Source organism: Dysidea avara, chromosome 1 (assembly GCF_963678975.1).
Source record: "Dysidea avara chromosome 1, odDysAvar1.4, whole genome shotgun sequence".
Taxonomy (NCBI): Eukaryota; Metazoa; Porifera; class Demospongiae; order Dictyoceratida; family Dysideidae; genus Dysidea; species Dysidea avara.
In genome coordinates, this window is record NC_089272.1 from 45,413,788 (window position 1) to 45,431,533 (window position 17,746).

The 17,746-nt window shown below is 35.3% G+C and overlaps 1 protein-coding gene across 1 annotated transcript in view; it reads right to left on the reverse strand.

The window, feature by feature from the left end:
- Positions 1–17,746, reverse strand: part of LOC136247055 (uncharacterized) — an 87,278-nt gene that overhangs the window by 15,053 nt on the left and 54,479 nt on the right. Inside the window, exons 32-45 of the mRNA XM_066038653.1 lie at positions 17,560–17,606; positions 16,916–17,044; positions 15,957–16,238; positions 14,255–14,519; positions 13,835–13,881; positions 13,089–13,205; positions 10,737–11,021; positions 8,695–8,959; positions 8,017–8,054; positions 7,233–7,352; positions 5,406–5,690; positions 5,055–5,322; positions 1,638–1,684; positions 1,361–1,486 (exon numbers count right to left, since the gene is read on the reverse strand). Coding sequence (XP_065894725.1) covers positions 1,361–1,486; positions 1,638–1,684; positions 5,055–5,322; positions 5,406–5,690; positions 7,233–7,352; positions 8,017–8,054; positions 8,695–8,959; positions 10,737–11,021; positions 13,089–13,205; positions 13,835–13,881; positions 14,255–14,519; positions 15,957–16,238; positions 16,916–17,044; positions 17,560–17,606 — 2,321 coding nt within the window. The remainder of the gene's footprint in view (positions 1–1,360; positions 1,487–1,637; positions 1,685–5,054; positions 5,323–5,405; positions 5,691–7,232; positions 7,353–8,016; positions 8,055–8,694; positions 8,960–10,736; positions 11,022–13,088; positions 13,206–13,834; positions 13,882–14,254; positions 14,520–15,956; positions 16,239–16,915; positions 17,045–17,559; positions 17,607–17,746) is intronic.

Sequence of the window (17,746 nt, forward strand, 5' to 3'; positions counted from 1 at the left end):
GGTGATAGAGGATCTTTAAGTGATGGTGGCATAGATTTGCAGTCAAAGGATATGTTGGATATGCATAAACTATTGGGAGCGAGAAAACTCAACATCACCCCTGATGTAATCATTTTATCCTAGGCCTGAGCCTATTATGCTTTTGAAATTGCCTATTATGCTTTTGTCAATGAGCATTTCTTCAAAATTTCCCCTAAAATTTCTCCAATTATGCCCATTATTAGGGGTGCGGTATAATTATGCCATAATAATTTTCAGCATAATGCCAGAAATCATTATTTTAGCATTATGATAGCATTTTGAAAGAATTATTGAAGATTTCATGAATGAATGATCGATTTACTCTAATAGAACAGTCACCAGAATGAAATACTTTAATAGAACATTCACCTATAAATAATAAAGCAATCAATCCTATTTTTTGCACAGTACTCTATTAGAACAATGAAATGTCTTGTTTATGTGCAATAATCGACCATAGAATTTTAAATAAACAGTTAATTCTATGTTTCTATTTCAATTTAGTAGAATGATTTTAAGAATAATGCATAAGTTTTGGAGCATAATGCAAGCTCTTTCCAGGAAATTCTGATGCAAAGAATCATGAGCATAATTACCTCAACCCTACCCATTACGCTCCAAATATGCTCATATAAAATTGTGTCTTGACTGCTCTATTAGAGTATCTAATACATCTGTGAACGTTCTATTAGGATATTTCAACATGCAGTGACTGTTCTATTAGAGTATATTGATCTTAAACTAATGTTTTCTTCACAGCATAGCTGTAAATCAGATTTTTACCATGTTAGCACACTATCCCATTCTGCATCATGCAAAATATGCAGAGTTTCAGGTTCTCTGATAACCAATACATAAAAATTGTGTCTATTATGCTGGCGTTATGTTCAATGCTTTTTGGATACCTATTGTGCCCCAAATTGTACTGGCATAATTGGCAAAAGCCTATTTTAGCCATCCATATAATAATAATGTTATTATATATAATTACTAAAGATTGCAACTCAAGAAAATGCAGTCATGAAACAGAAGACATGATGGTATAGCAAAATTTTGTGTTTTTAAAGTCCCAACAAAACAGTTGAAACCTTATGCAATAATACAATGTGCAAGCATCATGACAACCACTGACCACTGATGTGGCATGTATGTAAATGTGAAGTGTCTTAAAATGTGAACTCATGATTTGCTTTTGTACCTTCTACATTGTAATGATCATTTAGATAATGGCATGTAGTTACATCTGAAAACAACTTTTGTTACCCACACAAAAAAATATTATTATATAAACAAGTTGGGTCTAATACTGTGTACTTATGTATAAGACTCAGTCACTTACATATGCTGTCCTAACTAATTCATCATAGAAATAGAAGTCTTCAGTTAATGTTACTGGTGGTGAATTATCATTAGAATACAGTGTTAACAAAGCAGTATCATTATTTCCTACTCCAAATGGATAAAACTAAAGTGAAAGATAAAAATAATTAATATCACAGTTGGTACTGTGGAGCATATTTATATACTTACAAGTGATCATTGATTTCAAATTTTATTCAGATTATTTAGCATGTGTGCAGTAAACATACAGTATTTAGAAATGATACACAACTTACATCTGATGTACATGTGTTAATTTCAGACTGGCAATCATCTGTAGCACCTACATACAAATAATAATATGTGAATGAGAATTTAATTTCTGAAAGGTACAAGTGTATCACATAATCCTTAAAGCCTATGAGTAAACTCCCTAGTATAGATATTGCACATATAACAAAGTGTATGCTAAGGAAAAAGTACAACCCATGAGATTGTAGCCATACATAAAATACATAATATCATTATTACTAGGGATGAGTTTATTAATTTTTTTCTTTCCAGCAATTCTTCAGTTTTCTTCTCTGATCTTGCTCAAAATACTGTGACCAAATTTGCGAAAGGGGACACATCCAATTTATTAACTTATTAAAATTTGATGATTCATAACTTTAGCTATTGACTTATGGTTTTAAGCACCAGTAACTTAATGAATGGAGAAAACTTCAGGGCTTTATGTCTTTTAGACACTATGAGTTGGATAAGTGTGGAAGATCCCTTTTTGCAAATTTGGTCTTGATCAGTGTACACTGTTACTAATACTACAGCTACAGTGGCTACAGTGTACGTTTTGAAATGCACAGCAGAATATCATACTAATACTAATTCCATCATTGTCCAAATACTGCTCTGTCTCAGTCCATCTTGAGACACTTGGTCTCAAGACAGACTAAAACAGGGCAGTGTTTGGATAATGGCAGTTAGTAAAGACTGGTATTGGTAGAAATTTTAGCTGCATTAATTTCAATTACAGTTGTATTACGGTATTTCAATTTTACCACAAGTGACTGTCTCTGGGAAAACCAGTCTTATTGCCATTTAAAAGTATCAAGAAATTCTGACTTTAAGTATTTAGAGTGCTGTAGCTCATCAATGGTTAAAGCTGCATCTATCAAAATTTTAAACCAAACCCTTACCTTCCAGAGAATCCACTGAACAAAGTAGCCAACAGCTAGGTTTCCTGCCATTTTAAATAGCTTTTAACTTGAGTTAACTTTATAGGTTAACTCCAATAGGAAAGGTGGATGAGGTGTGGGTGAGAGGTTGTTTATAAGTGAAAGAGGAAAGTATAGAAATGAATTGAGCCAAATTATTGGCCATTCAGTCTCAAAACACTGGTTGAAATGAAAGGAAATGTTGAGAATAATGACTACTGACCTTGTCATATTTATTGATAAGTTCACCCTTGTAGCAATAGGCTAGCCATGGCAGAAGATAAGTCATAAGAAGGCAAGTGATTGTCTCTATTGACACTATTATTTTACAGTTGGTGAAAGTGGGATGGAAGTTTCACACCTACAAGCATCACGAAGAGCTCACCACGTGCACTTTACTTGCATAGTTAGGAGATTGCTGAGGTACTAGACAGTGACTAAGTTCCTAATAAAAGATGCACTGCCACACACTCCATAAGTTGTTGGAACAAATGAAGGTAAAGAGGGCTCCTGTGACAAACCTGGATATATACTAAGATACTAGCAAGGATAGAGGATATTGATGCACTGGAAACAGAAAAATACTAGAGGCAGAAAACATTATGCACAACGTTGTGGAGAAGATTGCACTTGTTAAGGCAGTGTTGGCAACACTTAAGCCACTTACTGTCCAGGCTCCACCTTTTAGCTACAAAGCATCAGACCCCACCTTCAATACCAGCACACCAATATTCAACTAGTGAGAATCATGAAGTGTAGACACCCTTGTGATTATTTATCCACAAGAATAACCACTCATTGACAACACAGAGATTAGAGGCAAAGTTACTACAGAAGAGTGTGATCTATCATAGAGTTACTGTAAGATGCTGGAAAGCCATTTCCCTTTCCTGATCCTCCAACACTGCCTCAGGATAGACCTCCCTTTAGTGTGACTGGGGTTGACTAGGTGAATATAAGGGTCAGTACTAGGCTAGTTCATGTTGAAATCATGACTGACCTTACAGATGTGACATTTCTACAGTCTTTCAAAAGGTTTGCTGCCCACAGGTCAAAACCTCGACTGGATATATCAGATAATGCATCAATCTACACATCGGCAGGTGAGAAATTGAATGAACTATTCCACTCATCTACTTTGCCTTTATGCACAAGGGTATGATGTGGACAGCCCCTTGGAATGTCTCTTAACAAGACTTGAAAATGAGCTTTCATCATCTTGACTGTCCTAAGGACTACATACGTGCTATTGTTGAAGTAGAGGTAGAGCTTAATGATCAGCCTCAACATACCTTTCACCTGCTGCAGGAGATTCAGAGCCACTAACACTAACACCTGTAGATGTTGGATTGTTCTCCTACCACAACCAGTTGTAAAGTATGAAGAGCTGACTACTGCCAAATAACAGATCAGTTAAGTAAACAAAAGGCTTTCTATTCTGATACTTTTAGTTATGGTGGAAGAAAAGATGACATTATGAGATGCCCACTGTACCAACCAGCAGCACATCAGTATTGGCATTGTGGTACAGATTCATGATGATTCTCCCATGAGTCAATAAACTGTGACTGCGATCATAAGATCTATGAATGTTTGTACTGTACACTAGAAAATCAATTGACCTATCGCATATATATATATACCCACTGGAAGTGCATACAGATGAATGCTCTACAAACATAAATGCTGAGGAATCAGCTCAACTTAGGCTTTACAGCAATGATCCACCAGGGAAGCTAGCAAGAATCAAGCTGGCTGTTAGTGAATGGGCTGAAATGCTATGTCACTCCCTGGAGAATGCCAAGAAGGATGACACACTTTGTTCTATTTATAGCTAAGTTACACATTTGTTGTAAACTTAGAATAACAAAAAAAACAAAAAACAGTTATGTTACGATTTCACATGATCCTATTCACAATAGGCATTGTGACAACAACACACTGAATACTTAAAACCAGAGTTTCTTGATACTTTAAATAGGTGATAATAACTGTTTTCACAGACTGGGTCACATTATCACATATTTAGCAGAATTTTCTGCTGACTGACTAAATGAGTTACTGTAAACAAGAAACTGATAACAGTAAAAAATCATACATAATACTATTTTATTGCCACGTTTGTTGATTTTATCAATAAGTATTTTAAAATTAGAAGCAGCGTGCAGAAGAAACCTCTTTGTGAGTCAATGCCTATACAGTAGTAGAAAGAGATATACAACTCAAAGTACTTAGGATAAAGTGTAACATGTATCATGACTATTTTTATGCTGATCCCCTGGAGACATCAGACATTATCTGTCTGTCCGATAAATTAACATGCTGCATACATTGTAATAACTGCAGTAGGCAATAAGGCACATTCTGGTACTAAGCAACATCAAACAGTGAAGTAATCAAGTAACCACAATCAAGTTATGCTGGGCTGAATGCATCAGCAAGTTGGTAGAAAAGTTTTAAATTCATACACAGATGTATATTTGATACACAGGTGTATACCTGAGTCAAGTTTAAACATCCACGTTCCTGGAACATCAATGTTGCTTGTTTCATCAATATTAATAATACTGGATGTTCTTGAAAAAGGAATAGTATAAGAATTAATGCCATCACCAGCATTGATTCCTGCTAGAGCTTCACTTCCTCCAAGTCCCCCAAATCCACCAGAGTTACTACCAGTAGTCCATTGTATTCTCCCATCAGCATATAGGAATATTGCAAATGAAGCAACTCCACTAGTGGCTAGCACACATTGGAATGTGTTGGTCTACAAAGAGATGAAATGAGTAAACTAACCAAAACAAATAGTCACAGGTGTATATGTAACTGATGTAATGATAAATTCCCTACCTTATCTGTTCTTAGATAGTAGTAGCCAACTTTATTCCATGTCACAATTAACAAGTTTGTGATTGTGACATTTTGTGACATAGAAAAGACAGCTCTTATTTCACTGGTTGCTCTAGCAAGGAGACTAGGATCAGTGGTCTGACGATAGTAAATGTCTCCAGTTCCTCTGGTGTCAACATCAGCCCAGTATGGTGCAATGATCTTATCAGTTCCACTCAGAGGTAATGGTAGAGGGGTACGAGGATTATAACGACTACCAAAACTGATAACTCCATTATCATTGATCTGTACATATTATACAGCACATTATGACTTATACCACTAAAACATCCACACAGAATTTAAGAGGCATACATGGTACATATAGCGTAAGCAACCAATTATTGGATGGGCTCAATTATCGGATATGAATGATTTTATTATCGGAAGCATGTTACATGTATACTGATAAAAATGAAAAGATTTCGTGATGCAATAAAGTGGCATGGTTGACAAAGTGTATATTAAATTTGATCACAATTAAAACTTCACTGATTATTGTGATAAAGAATTAAACAATGGTTGCACATGTAACTTTAGGTTTGTGTTGGAAGCGAGCTTTTCCTGTGCCATCAATGGTGTTTGTTCATGTCACTTTGAGAGTCCATGACAGTCAAATTTCAATTGATGCAGCCATCAAACAGTGAAGGAAACAAGCCAAGCCATGATGTAGGCCAGCACTGGCTGAGATTACCACAGATAAACACAGTACAGCTACTGTCAAACTTGAGAGTTGAATTGTCAGGCCAATTGTAATGACTTAAGATGATTTGGCGGTTGTTTTGAAGGCAGAGTGATTAGCTATAAGAACAGTGTACTACCATCTAAGAAGCATGGTGCTCCTACTACTATTTTTCATGACTGGAATATAAGCCTGCGACCATGTTACATCAAGAACTACCAAGATATCAAGGACAGAGCAAAGAGAAGAACCTAGCTATGATTAGGCACCAGCCTATTATGCTGGCATAATTTTAGGCATAATAGGTGCATGAAAGCATCAAGCATAATGCTAGGATAATAGGCAGAATAGTTGTCATACTGTAAGCAAAAATGCATGCCACAGAAAAAGGTTGACTTACACAATATAGAACAATTGATGCCACCGATATGGCATTAAGTTGTTATCTGACACCACTGTTATTATAGTTTACAATGTAGCCAAATTCTTAATGCACGAGTACATTTTACATTTAACCAGTTGTTCATAAGCCAAAGTTTATCATTATCCATAGAAAGTAACAAAACATTGGAACTGTGGCAAAAGTTTTGAGCATAATTATGAGCATAATAGGCAAAATTTTTGAGTATTGCAGCATAGCATAATAGGCAAAATTAAAAGCATAATAGGCTGGTGCCTAGCTATGATAGGAAGCTTGATTACCCACTATTAATTATTGTAGAACTGTTAAATTACCATTACTGTATGTGCTGAATCATCAAGCAGTTTGTGGGCATTTTGTACAAAAAAAAATTGTAACTACTGGCATTTTATCATAAGTATTGAAAATTTGTATGGATGTTGATTAGGCACTCACAATTATGTAGGAATTTTATCAAATTTTTAGTGCCTATGGGTGTACTACAGTGGACAATTGCTTCTATTACTGGTAAGGGAAGGCACCAATTGACACCAAACTCGGCACACAGGCAGACAGAATCAAGTGGAATACCTCTGACAAAAATCGTGCTCCAGAAATGTTCAGGTACTGTAAGAAGTGGAATAAATGTTCCGTTAATTGGCTGTTTATGCTGCATGTACATTTATTATACACAGACAGTACATACATAGCCTGATCTGATCATTTCTCCATAAAAGACAATACTTTCAGTTAAAGTAATGACAAGTGAATTGCCATCTCCATATGGAAATTTGCTATCACCATGTTCCAATCCATATGGATAAAACTGTAAAAATAAGAGATTATGTTTAGCAGCAGTTATGATATGATTTATATGATTTATTGGGGGTATACAATTATGTCATTCTAGTAAGCTTCTAGATGCCACATGTTTAGGAAAAATCAATTCTTAACAGACTTATTCTCACTCACCCAACTGCTAGCTGGGTGAGTGACTTATATTTATAGCCAATTCAAGACTAGACATGATATTATTGTACAAACTACGCCACTGGAGTTTAATTGGCCTGTTCTTCTAGCTGCAAATCATATGTGACCATGTGACCAGATCTGCAAGCCTTTCTAATTGTATGCACCTGACTTGACTTGGGGATATCCCATAAGGTACCAGCCTGAAATTTGGTCATGTTAAATATTGTAGCACTACTCCTGCATAGGTTTAATTTTAACATGATAGGTTTAAACAGTGAGGAGTTACAAACTGTCAAACTTAGCAATTTTGAAAAGCTATAAGACCCCTTTGCACAGATTCAGTCACATTATACCAAAGCAATATTACCAAGCCACTAACAACTCTTGATATTGCAGCATTTGTAGATTCCTTATTTCTATCAGAGTTTTTTATGAAGAAAACCTGTGACCATCCAAAAAATGTTTACTGTGATGTCAAATGGATACCCTCTATAGTGTTCATAAATTAATTTTCATACCTCTGACAAACATGTTCTGACATCTGGCTGACAACCATCTGTTTATACAGTAAAGAGAATAATATATTAAAAGTTGTAAAAGTATACACAATACACAAATGTAGTCTTATTGGTAATGTGCATCAATATACCCTGTACTAAATATGTTATGCACAAAAAGTATTATGTTCATACAGTACTTGAAGAATATAGATTACTATTGTTACTGATGAAACAATGCTACACATCGTGGGGTGTGTGCATGCAACTAAATTTGGTGGATACAGTGTATTCTATGTTACATGTAACAGTTTATCTGCAATGTACATTGTGACTTTTCTTAACCCATCAACACTTTTAAGATAAGTTGATGCACTGGTGAAGGAAAGATTGTGGGGATTTAATGCTTATTTTGTACACACAAAACTGTCTAGGAGCTATGTAAATGCACATCTTTGCACTTGCACAAGGATGATTGTTTCTTATAAATCACGCAAAGCCTAGTGTTGTCTCCATTTTGATTGAAGATCATTTTGCAATACATGCAGTGGACCATAAAAATTAAAGCCAACAGAGATTTTTATGTACATAGTTTTAGATATTGCTTTACAGTAGAAATTATTAGTGTAGTATGAATAACACACAGTACTATGACACAAAATAATTATATGTATCAGAAAATACATACAATTTGTATACCTGAGTCAACTTTGAATATCCAGATTCCTGGGACACCTATATTACTTGTCTTATCAATATTAATAATACGAGATGTTCGAGATCCAGGAATGGTCACAAAATCACCATCACCAGCATTAATTCCTGCTAGAGCTTCAAACCCACCTAGTCCATTTTCTCCACGAGAGTTGTCACCAGTAGTCCATTGTATACTCTCATCAGCATATAGGAATATTACAAATGACTCAACTCCACTAGTGGCTAGTACACACTGGAATGTATTGGTCTAAAAATGTAATACAACAATCTTTACATAATTATTTTCAGAGATTCAGTTAAATGCGCATAATAATATTATTGTAAAAAACACTATTCCTACTGGACTAATCACATTGGCTACACAGACATGCATGCATACAATATGTGTTTGTCTAAACACATGTTAGTTACATGACATGTTTAACTTGCTGGTTGGTATTTAAAGTATATTATTTTGCAGTTGTATTGTACTTTAATGTGCCAAATTGTTTTATAATTCTACTTGACTGCTTTGTAACAATGCAGTAGTTTGTTGCTTTATGATTTTTCAACTGGAATTTTGGCTGCTCTATTAAGAGTAGCTCAATCTCTTCATATACATGTACTATATAATACAGTATGGTAGTACTGTTTACGTACGTAGGGATCACCCAAAAACTGAGATGTGTCACCTAAAATGCTGCCTTTAAAAATCATCCTAGAGACATCTTACACAAAAATAAAATCACCTTTACGTCTGCCCATCTAACATGAAATGCAGCATTAGAAACAAGAAAACACTTACAGGTACAGTAGCTGAATACAATTTTTTTTAAATTGCCAAAACTCAATTTGGTCTGTCCATCTGCCTGCCTACCTGCCTGCCTGCCCACCCACCCGCCCGCCTGCCTGCCTACCCACCCACCCACCCGCCTGCCTGCCCGCCCGCCCACCTGCCTCCCTTCCTCCCTGACTGACCACAGTCACAAAGTTAGAGGCCAAACAAAGCAGCACACAACCACCATTTTATACCATAATAACAAACTCATGATCACTAGTAAGATGTACCTTTTGAGGTTCTGTTCAGTGTGTGCCCTCTGTGCCTTGTCTTTCCTTTTATTGTCGATCAGGCTGCTAGCTGGTTGTTTTCTTCTTCATGCAATGAAATTTAATCTAGGCATTAATTTTCCATATCAGCACTTTCGTTGAGCAGCATATTCAGACCCCACAAACTTATTTCAGAAAGGGCTTATGCTGCTGTAAGAGGTACTGGACACCAACCATAAATTCAATTTTAACAGTTAGGCGCTGGAGAGTGAACACAGAAGGCAGAGCTTGTAAGCATGTTTACTACTAGTCTAGGAAATATCTGTAACCTCTTGTTGGAGGCCATGCCCATTATTTCATGATAATGTAAGAGACCACAGCTTATTTACCCAACATGATGACCATGCTTCCTTATCGGTCTAGTTGTATGGTAGTGCAGTGAAAATAAGGAAGTGATCACACTCCTTTGTAGACTACAAGCTGAACCGAGATACTCTAATAATACAACAGTCATGTATGATAAAGAACAGTCATGGATGTATAGCATTATGCTACAGTATAACAATAACTAACAAACTAGTATATTAAAAAAGTTAATTTATAGCTATACTGATCTAAGCAATAAAATCTAAGCAGTGAAATATTACAACATAACTCAGTGGGAAAAACCTTTGACATTGAATAAAAGTGAAAAACATGCTAATGTAGGGATTTTCCCACTGAGCTATGCTGTAATACTATCATTCATATTTTGTTACACTGCTTTTTTTATTTAAAAAAATTAAATATACAGTATGACTAATTTAAATGTACCAGGAGCAGACCTAAAAAGCAAGTGCACTGCAGAGCCATAACCTATACATTTTGGAAGCTTAGATCACTGTATAATATTTAGGTCTCTTTTAGTAAATAAAGGGTGGTTTCAGTATGTGATGTTTAATCAATTACAATAAGGAAAGACACAGCCCTGAATCTGCTCCTGCACACTACACAATTACCTTATCAGTGCCATTATTATAATAGCCAACTTTGTCCCATGTAGCTATTAACAAGTTGGAGATTGTGTTATTAAGAGACCTAGGAAAAGCTGTTCTTATTTCCCTGGTTGCTCTAGCAAGGAGACTAGGATCAGTGGTCTGACGATAGTAAATATTTCCAGTTCCTCTGGTGTCAACATCAGCCCAGTATGGTGCAATGATCTTATCATTTCCACTCAGAGGAAATGACACAGGAGTACGAGGATTATATCGACTGTCAAAACTAATAACTCCATTATCATTAATCTGTGACAAATATGTGTACATAAGCACATACACATACACTGTACATCATCATCATGTACAAATATATTGAAAAACAATCTTAGAATTGGCATAAAACACCACACAAACACATTTATAGTAGGAAACTAACAGCACCATCGTATTCCTCGTCCCCAGAAACCCTAGAAACAATCTAATTGTTTGATCAAACACTTGAACGGCAGCGAATCGGTTGTGCCATCTTCCCAATGAGGATTCACGGAGAAAATTTTATGCAGAATTTACGGAATTTTGGAATCGCTATTCATGGTGAACAAGAATATTTCAAGTCAGAAGGCTGATTTGCTGTATACACAATGACGGGATACTTCAAGGGAGGCATATGTACTCAAGGAGATGTTGATGAAGTCTTTCTTCCTTGTACAGCTTATTCACATGTAAGCCATGCATTGGGCCACGTACGCTTATCAGCCATGGTTAATCACAAGAAATGTGTAATTGCTTAACAAATAATATGCACTTAATAGACACTTGTGCTTTACAACCTGACTCTATGGTACTGTACATACTGTATAGTATTTGAGGTACATAATAGTCAGTGATTTAGAGTAATCCCTTTATTATCCAAACTCATTGGGTCCTGAGTGTGCTCAGATAACTATAAACAAGGTTTTTTTCATTTATACGCACAGCCCTACTCAATTACTGCAATAGAACGTGCACTTTAGACAAGATACTCTAATAAAACAATCATTTCTACTTTTTAGATAACAGAATGTTTGGTTAATCAATCACCAGATATTGGAGGGTTCATAGTATGTTTTAAAGTTTTGGTACCATTCATTGTTATGCAAAAAAATTCTGGCATTGTCAAGTGTAAGTACAAATTAGAATTTGAAATGAAGTAGATTCACTACTGAAACAATGATAGTCAAATGTGTAGGATCACGACAATACAAATGCGTACACTACATGACTATACAGTGAATTATCTGAACTAATATGAGGGAGGGGTGGTTGTATAATTGAAAATTAGGCAAAATCAAACATCCATTTTGTTTTGTTCAATTACTCTAACAGAGCATCCAAACTACTGTGTATTTTGGATAATCAAACATACATTTAATCAGGGTTCAGATAATCCACACTTTCCACTGTAGTAAAAATTTAATGTGTGCTTTAGTACATACATACATACATACATACATACATACATACATACATACATACATACATACATACATACATACATGCATGCATGCATATACATACATCCATTCATGCATACATACATACATACATACATACATACATACATACATACATACATACATACATACATACATACATACATACATACATACATACATACATACATACATACATACATACATACATACATACATACATACATACATACATACATACATGTATATGTACGTACTGTACATACATATGTAGCATGGCTACAGATGTAGGTGACCACCCTTGTTTCAGTTTAATACAATCCTTTCTAAATGTTAAATTCCTAAACTATATTATTTATGTAATACTTTGCATGGGCAGATCAAAGAAATTTTGGGTATACATATCTGATATTACCCTGTAGTCAGGGAATTATTTTTATAATACCCTCTACATGTAACTCACGAGTTAGTGGTACTACCTGGTTTGTTTTATAAAAGCTCAGACTGTAATCATTTATGGGGATAAATTATTGCCCACATGTCTATTATCACAAGATGGAGTTTGGCAGCAAAAAGCACTCCGATGGAGGTGTTTTAGTATCCTGCTTAGCCACAATTGAATCTTTCAGGCATACATATATAATGAATATAAAACGAATCCAGTGGTTACACTCATATTGGCATGGATGGCTAATCACCCAGCAGGATATTAGCCTGCAATAGAAGTGTTACATAATAGTTGTAACACAGGCACTCATGGTCTGCCTGAGATTCCCACCCAAAGCATGAGGGCCATTCAGGTGGACATATCAGGTAGAACACTCACGTCCATGTTACAATTATAAAATAAGCAACCACAATTTTCATACATTGTCATTAATATACTGTACAGTGTACGTACATATATTGTCCTGACAACTTGATTGTAAAACACAAAATCTTCAGACGATGTTATGGATGGTGAACTGCCTTCATCAACTAAGACAGTATCACCATTATCATTTCCAAATGGATAAAACTGTAAAATATAATGACAAAACAAATCACAAATACATTACATCATGTAGTGATTAAATTATACTGAGGAATCTAGAATTACAACATGCTCAACAGCAGGGGCATATGCAGGAATTTTGAAAAGGGGTTTTCACTACAGCTACATGACTGTTCTATTACCTCTGAAAGTACATGACGTGTTCGTCACAGACAGAAAAAGAGTATGTATGTTTATTTGCTAAGTACACTTTATGGCAATTGTACAATATTATGTGGTAGATATTTGTATGAGTGTTTGTTTGTTTGGTGTCGTTACATACACTTTATGGCTTTGTGGACAATGTTAAAGCGGTTAGGTGCGGTGGAAGGGTGGTTTGTATAGCTAGGAAAACAATATAGTCATGTGTATCTTTTGTATGCATGTATGGTAAGTATTGATTGCACCCTAGGGGTGTACACTGCTTGAGTGCATACCACCCGGGGTGTTGCCACATCAATCAGCATGTTAAAAATAATACATGTAGTTATACATCTGTACATGTTCACTGCTTTGATCTTATTTATTCAAGAATACATAAACACAGTCACTGAGAAACAGCATTGCTACAGACTCACATAACTTGCACTCACAACACATGTAACATTACCCACCTCTGATACACATGTCACATTATTTTGAGTCTCACAGGCATTGACAGCTGTAACAGTTACACAAAATATACATAATACATTGTAAATTTGTACTGTAACACCATGCATCTTGCTAGTGCATAAAACATTCATTTTTGTAAATAGCTTGATTCTATAACATAAATTATGTATATTTGCATATTATCAATACTGTAAGCACTTGGCTTGCTTTCAAATTTAATAAAGCAACAATTTCATAGCTATGTACTACTGTAGCTACTGACTCCTGGTTTTCTAGAACACCAGGAAAACCCTCCCTATACCTCTGTGGATGATGCCATGTTGTGCAATATTGTATATACTCACACAATCAATGTATACTATACAATAAGCTATACATGTAGCTATGCAGGTGACAATGTATATTGATACAGTACATACATTTAAAGTTGTATATCCATACTCCTGGTACACCTATGTTACTGGTCTGTGTAATATTAACAATAATGGGAGTTTGTGATCCAGGAATAGTATAAGAATTATAACCATCACCAGCATTAATTCCTGCTAGAGCTTCAATTCCACCAAGTCCTCTAAATCCATCAGACAAGTCACCAGTAGTCCATTGCATTCTCCCATCAGCATATAGGAATATTACAAATGACTCAACTCCACTAGTGGCTAGTACACACTGAAATGTGTTGGTCTAAACAAACCAACAATATTTATTACATACATGTACAGTATGTATTATAGAGATAAATTTGCACTACACTGTACATGCAAACATACACAGTACAATGTAACAATTTCACACCTCAGATCTTGTGTATTCAGAGGACACCTCTTTACAGGGATACAGCTAGTGTACATTGTGATGTATCCTGGCAAAGTGGTTGCACTTCAAAAGAGTAAGCCACTTTGAGAAACAGTAAGGAGACAAATTATAGAGAAGCAAGTTGCTACTGTACTTTTGTATGCCTCAAATTGGTGGCTTTGTGCATTAGGCACATGGGCACTTGCTCAAACAGCTGAAAACCAGACTTGGAGATAATCGTTTTAACTTTCACCAGGTTAGCAATATTTTTGTGTGATTATAAACAGTACTGGACTAATATGTTGTGAGATTTTATGTGTGGTTACAGTAGTGGGATCTGCTGATTATTCCTTTATTTTGCATTGCTCAAAATTCTTGCTATTTTGTTCATTTTTCCAGGGATGACAGCATCAGAGACCTCGGTCTTATGTGACCACAGCAATAACTCCATAAGGAGATCTGTGTGGGTATGACAAGGTTACGAAAAGCACAAACAAAGAAAAATCCAAACTACAAAATCAGAAATTTTACCTAAATTAAATAATCCCCTCATCGCAATTCCGAGCCAATTTGTGAGTAGGATGTGCATGTATTAGCTGCATTGGCAATTGTCTGTTGAATGGAAGATTTGATAATAACAGACTGCTGAATGAAGTTCTGGATGCAGCTAGGCTGATAGTAGCCTAGTACACTAATTTCCACTGTTTCATAATAGTTACCAATCTATAACAGTCAAATTCTGCAAGCAGCCATAAGCACTCGGTCTCATTAAAAAAAATTATGCTTTATGGGTGGTTAAAGTACAGGCTATAAATCCTTGTTTGTAAAATTCAATTTCACGCATACTCTTATAGAACAGTCAGCTACTTGATTGTTCTATTAGCAGCTATTAGAGTTACTGACTATTCTATTAGAGACTTTATAGCATATAAATCTTTTTCTGTGAAACGTATTTTTGAAAAAAAAAACAAGGATTTATGGTATGGCATAATTATTTTGCCTCTTATGCAATTATGCTCAAAGCTTTTAGGTACCTATTATGGTCATAATTACACCAGCATAGTCAGCAGATCCCTAGGTTTCACCCAGTCGCACGTTAAAGTTATATAATGGCTTTGTGGTTGCTGTCGTGTTCCATAATCAAATTCCTTGTTCTATAGCGAGTATTTTGATATACATTATGGTAATTATTGTATGTGATAAACCATGCTAGCTTGCATTGCTAAAGAACAATGACAGTTAGCTACTATATTTACCACTATCAAACACAATACATTGTATGTGTACATGTGCACTCTAAACTAATCCTGTAAATATTTATCTTACTTTATCAGAACTTTGATCATAGTAGCCAACTCTGTACCACGTAGAAATTAGCAAATTTTGTATTGTGACATTTTGAGGCATAGGAAAAGCTGCTCTTACTTCACTGGTTGCTCTAGCAAGGAGACTAGGTTCAGTGGTCTGACGATAGTAAATATTTCCACTTCCTCTGGTGTCAACATCAGCCCAGTATGGTGCAATGATCCTATGTCCACTCAGTGGTAATGAACGTGGAGTACGAGCATTATAATGGATCCCAAAACTGATAATTCCATTATCATTGATCTACATATATATAGGACAAAGTTTCTGTACACTGAAACACTATGCACAAGTTAGACATGGCAAAGATAATTTGAATGTAGCTAAACTTTAGTACACTATTTTACAAACAGTTATGCATTGACTTAAGTAGGCAGGCAACTATATTATGTTCTATGGTTTCCATGAATACAATTACGCTTATATGTAAAGCAGTAAAACCAACCCAAATGCTTTTGCCACCTTGTAGTTTAAACATCATACTTTTCCTTGATGCAAATCTGAGAGTATTCCTCCAAGCATGTACAAAGTATGGCGTGGTTACAAAACACTTCAATGTTGTACTAAATTGATTCTTCTCCTGCAACTAATTTCCAAAACTTCTTGAGTGCCTTGTTGTAGTATATTTGGAAAAGCATGGAAATGGATTTTTTGGTATGACTACTACTGGAAGCAGATTTGTAATTCTGCTTGCTTTGGAAAACACACTGAAAACCAGGATTATTATTAGTAGCTTCCTTCACTGTGAAATAGGCCTTCAAAGAATTTATTTAAATAATTTGCACATATTTATTTTATCCATTACATTCTCCAACAGTACTTAACTGTAAAATTTAGGTCTGCTCAAATATGTGGGGTTCTTGCAGATCTTGTCACATGCATATTGTATCAGTAAAAACATAATACTATCAACAACTTACATGGACTTCCTTAACAACTTCATCAAAAAAGTGATAAGTGCCTGTTAATGTGATTGCTGGAGAGCTTCCTTCTCCCTGAGAAGGTGTTGGCAAGATAGAATCATTTTTGGATAATCCAAATGGATAAAACTACAAAGAAATACATAAACTGTATTAAGTAAACCATAATTATTGTACTTAACATGGGAAGATCAATGTGCCACAATGCATGTATATTTTTACAAATTAAGCACATAACTGTACTGTATCTGCACTGATGTGGATAATTGAGTAGATACAGTACAGTACAGTTATGAAAGTAATGTTACCCACTCAAATAACACAATTGATCACATTGTAAATTACTAAAAACTGTTATAGTATAACTATGTAAGAACACATTATACTGGTAGACTGATTGATTCAAAACAGTTGTACTCAAGATAAATGCTCCAAACAGGGCAACTCAGAATTACAATTTATGAGTTAAAGCACTGCCTATATGTTTGTACAAAACATACAGCACTTGGGATGTCTCAAGACTAATACAGTACTCAGCTTCAACTTTGCAGTATTTGTGTATGTAGCCTCTTGACATGTGTACTGTGTTTTCCAAGCACAGTGCTTTAACTCTAATATGTACATATATTGGAGATTCATTTTACCTCTGACAGACATGTGTGTCTTTCTGGTAGACAATCATTCACTAAAACTGGACATAAGGTGAAAAATATTATAACATCTTAGTAGAAGTAATTATATCTACATTAATAAGTTTCTACATGCAAACTAGTTACTAAGCAATACATGTAAGTTATGAAGCAATACTTCATCATTTGAAGAGTAGCCTTG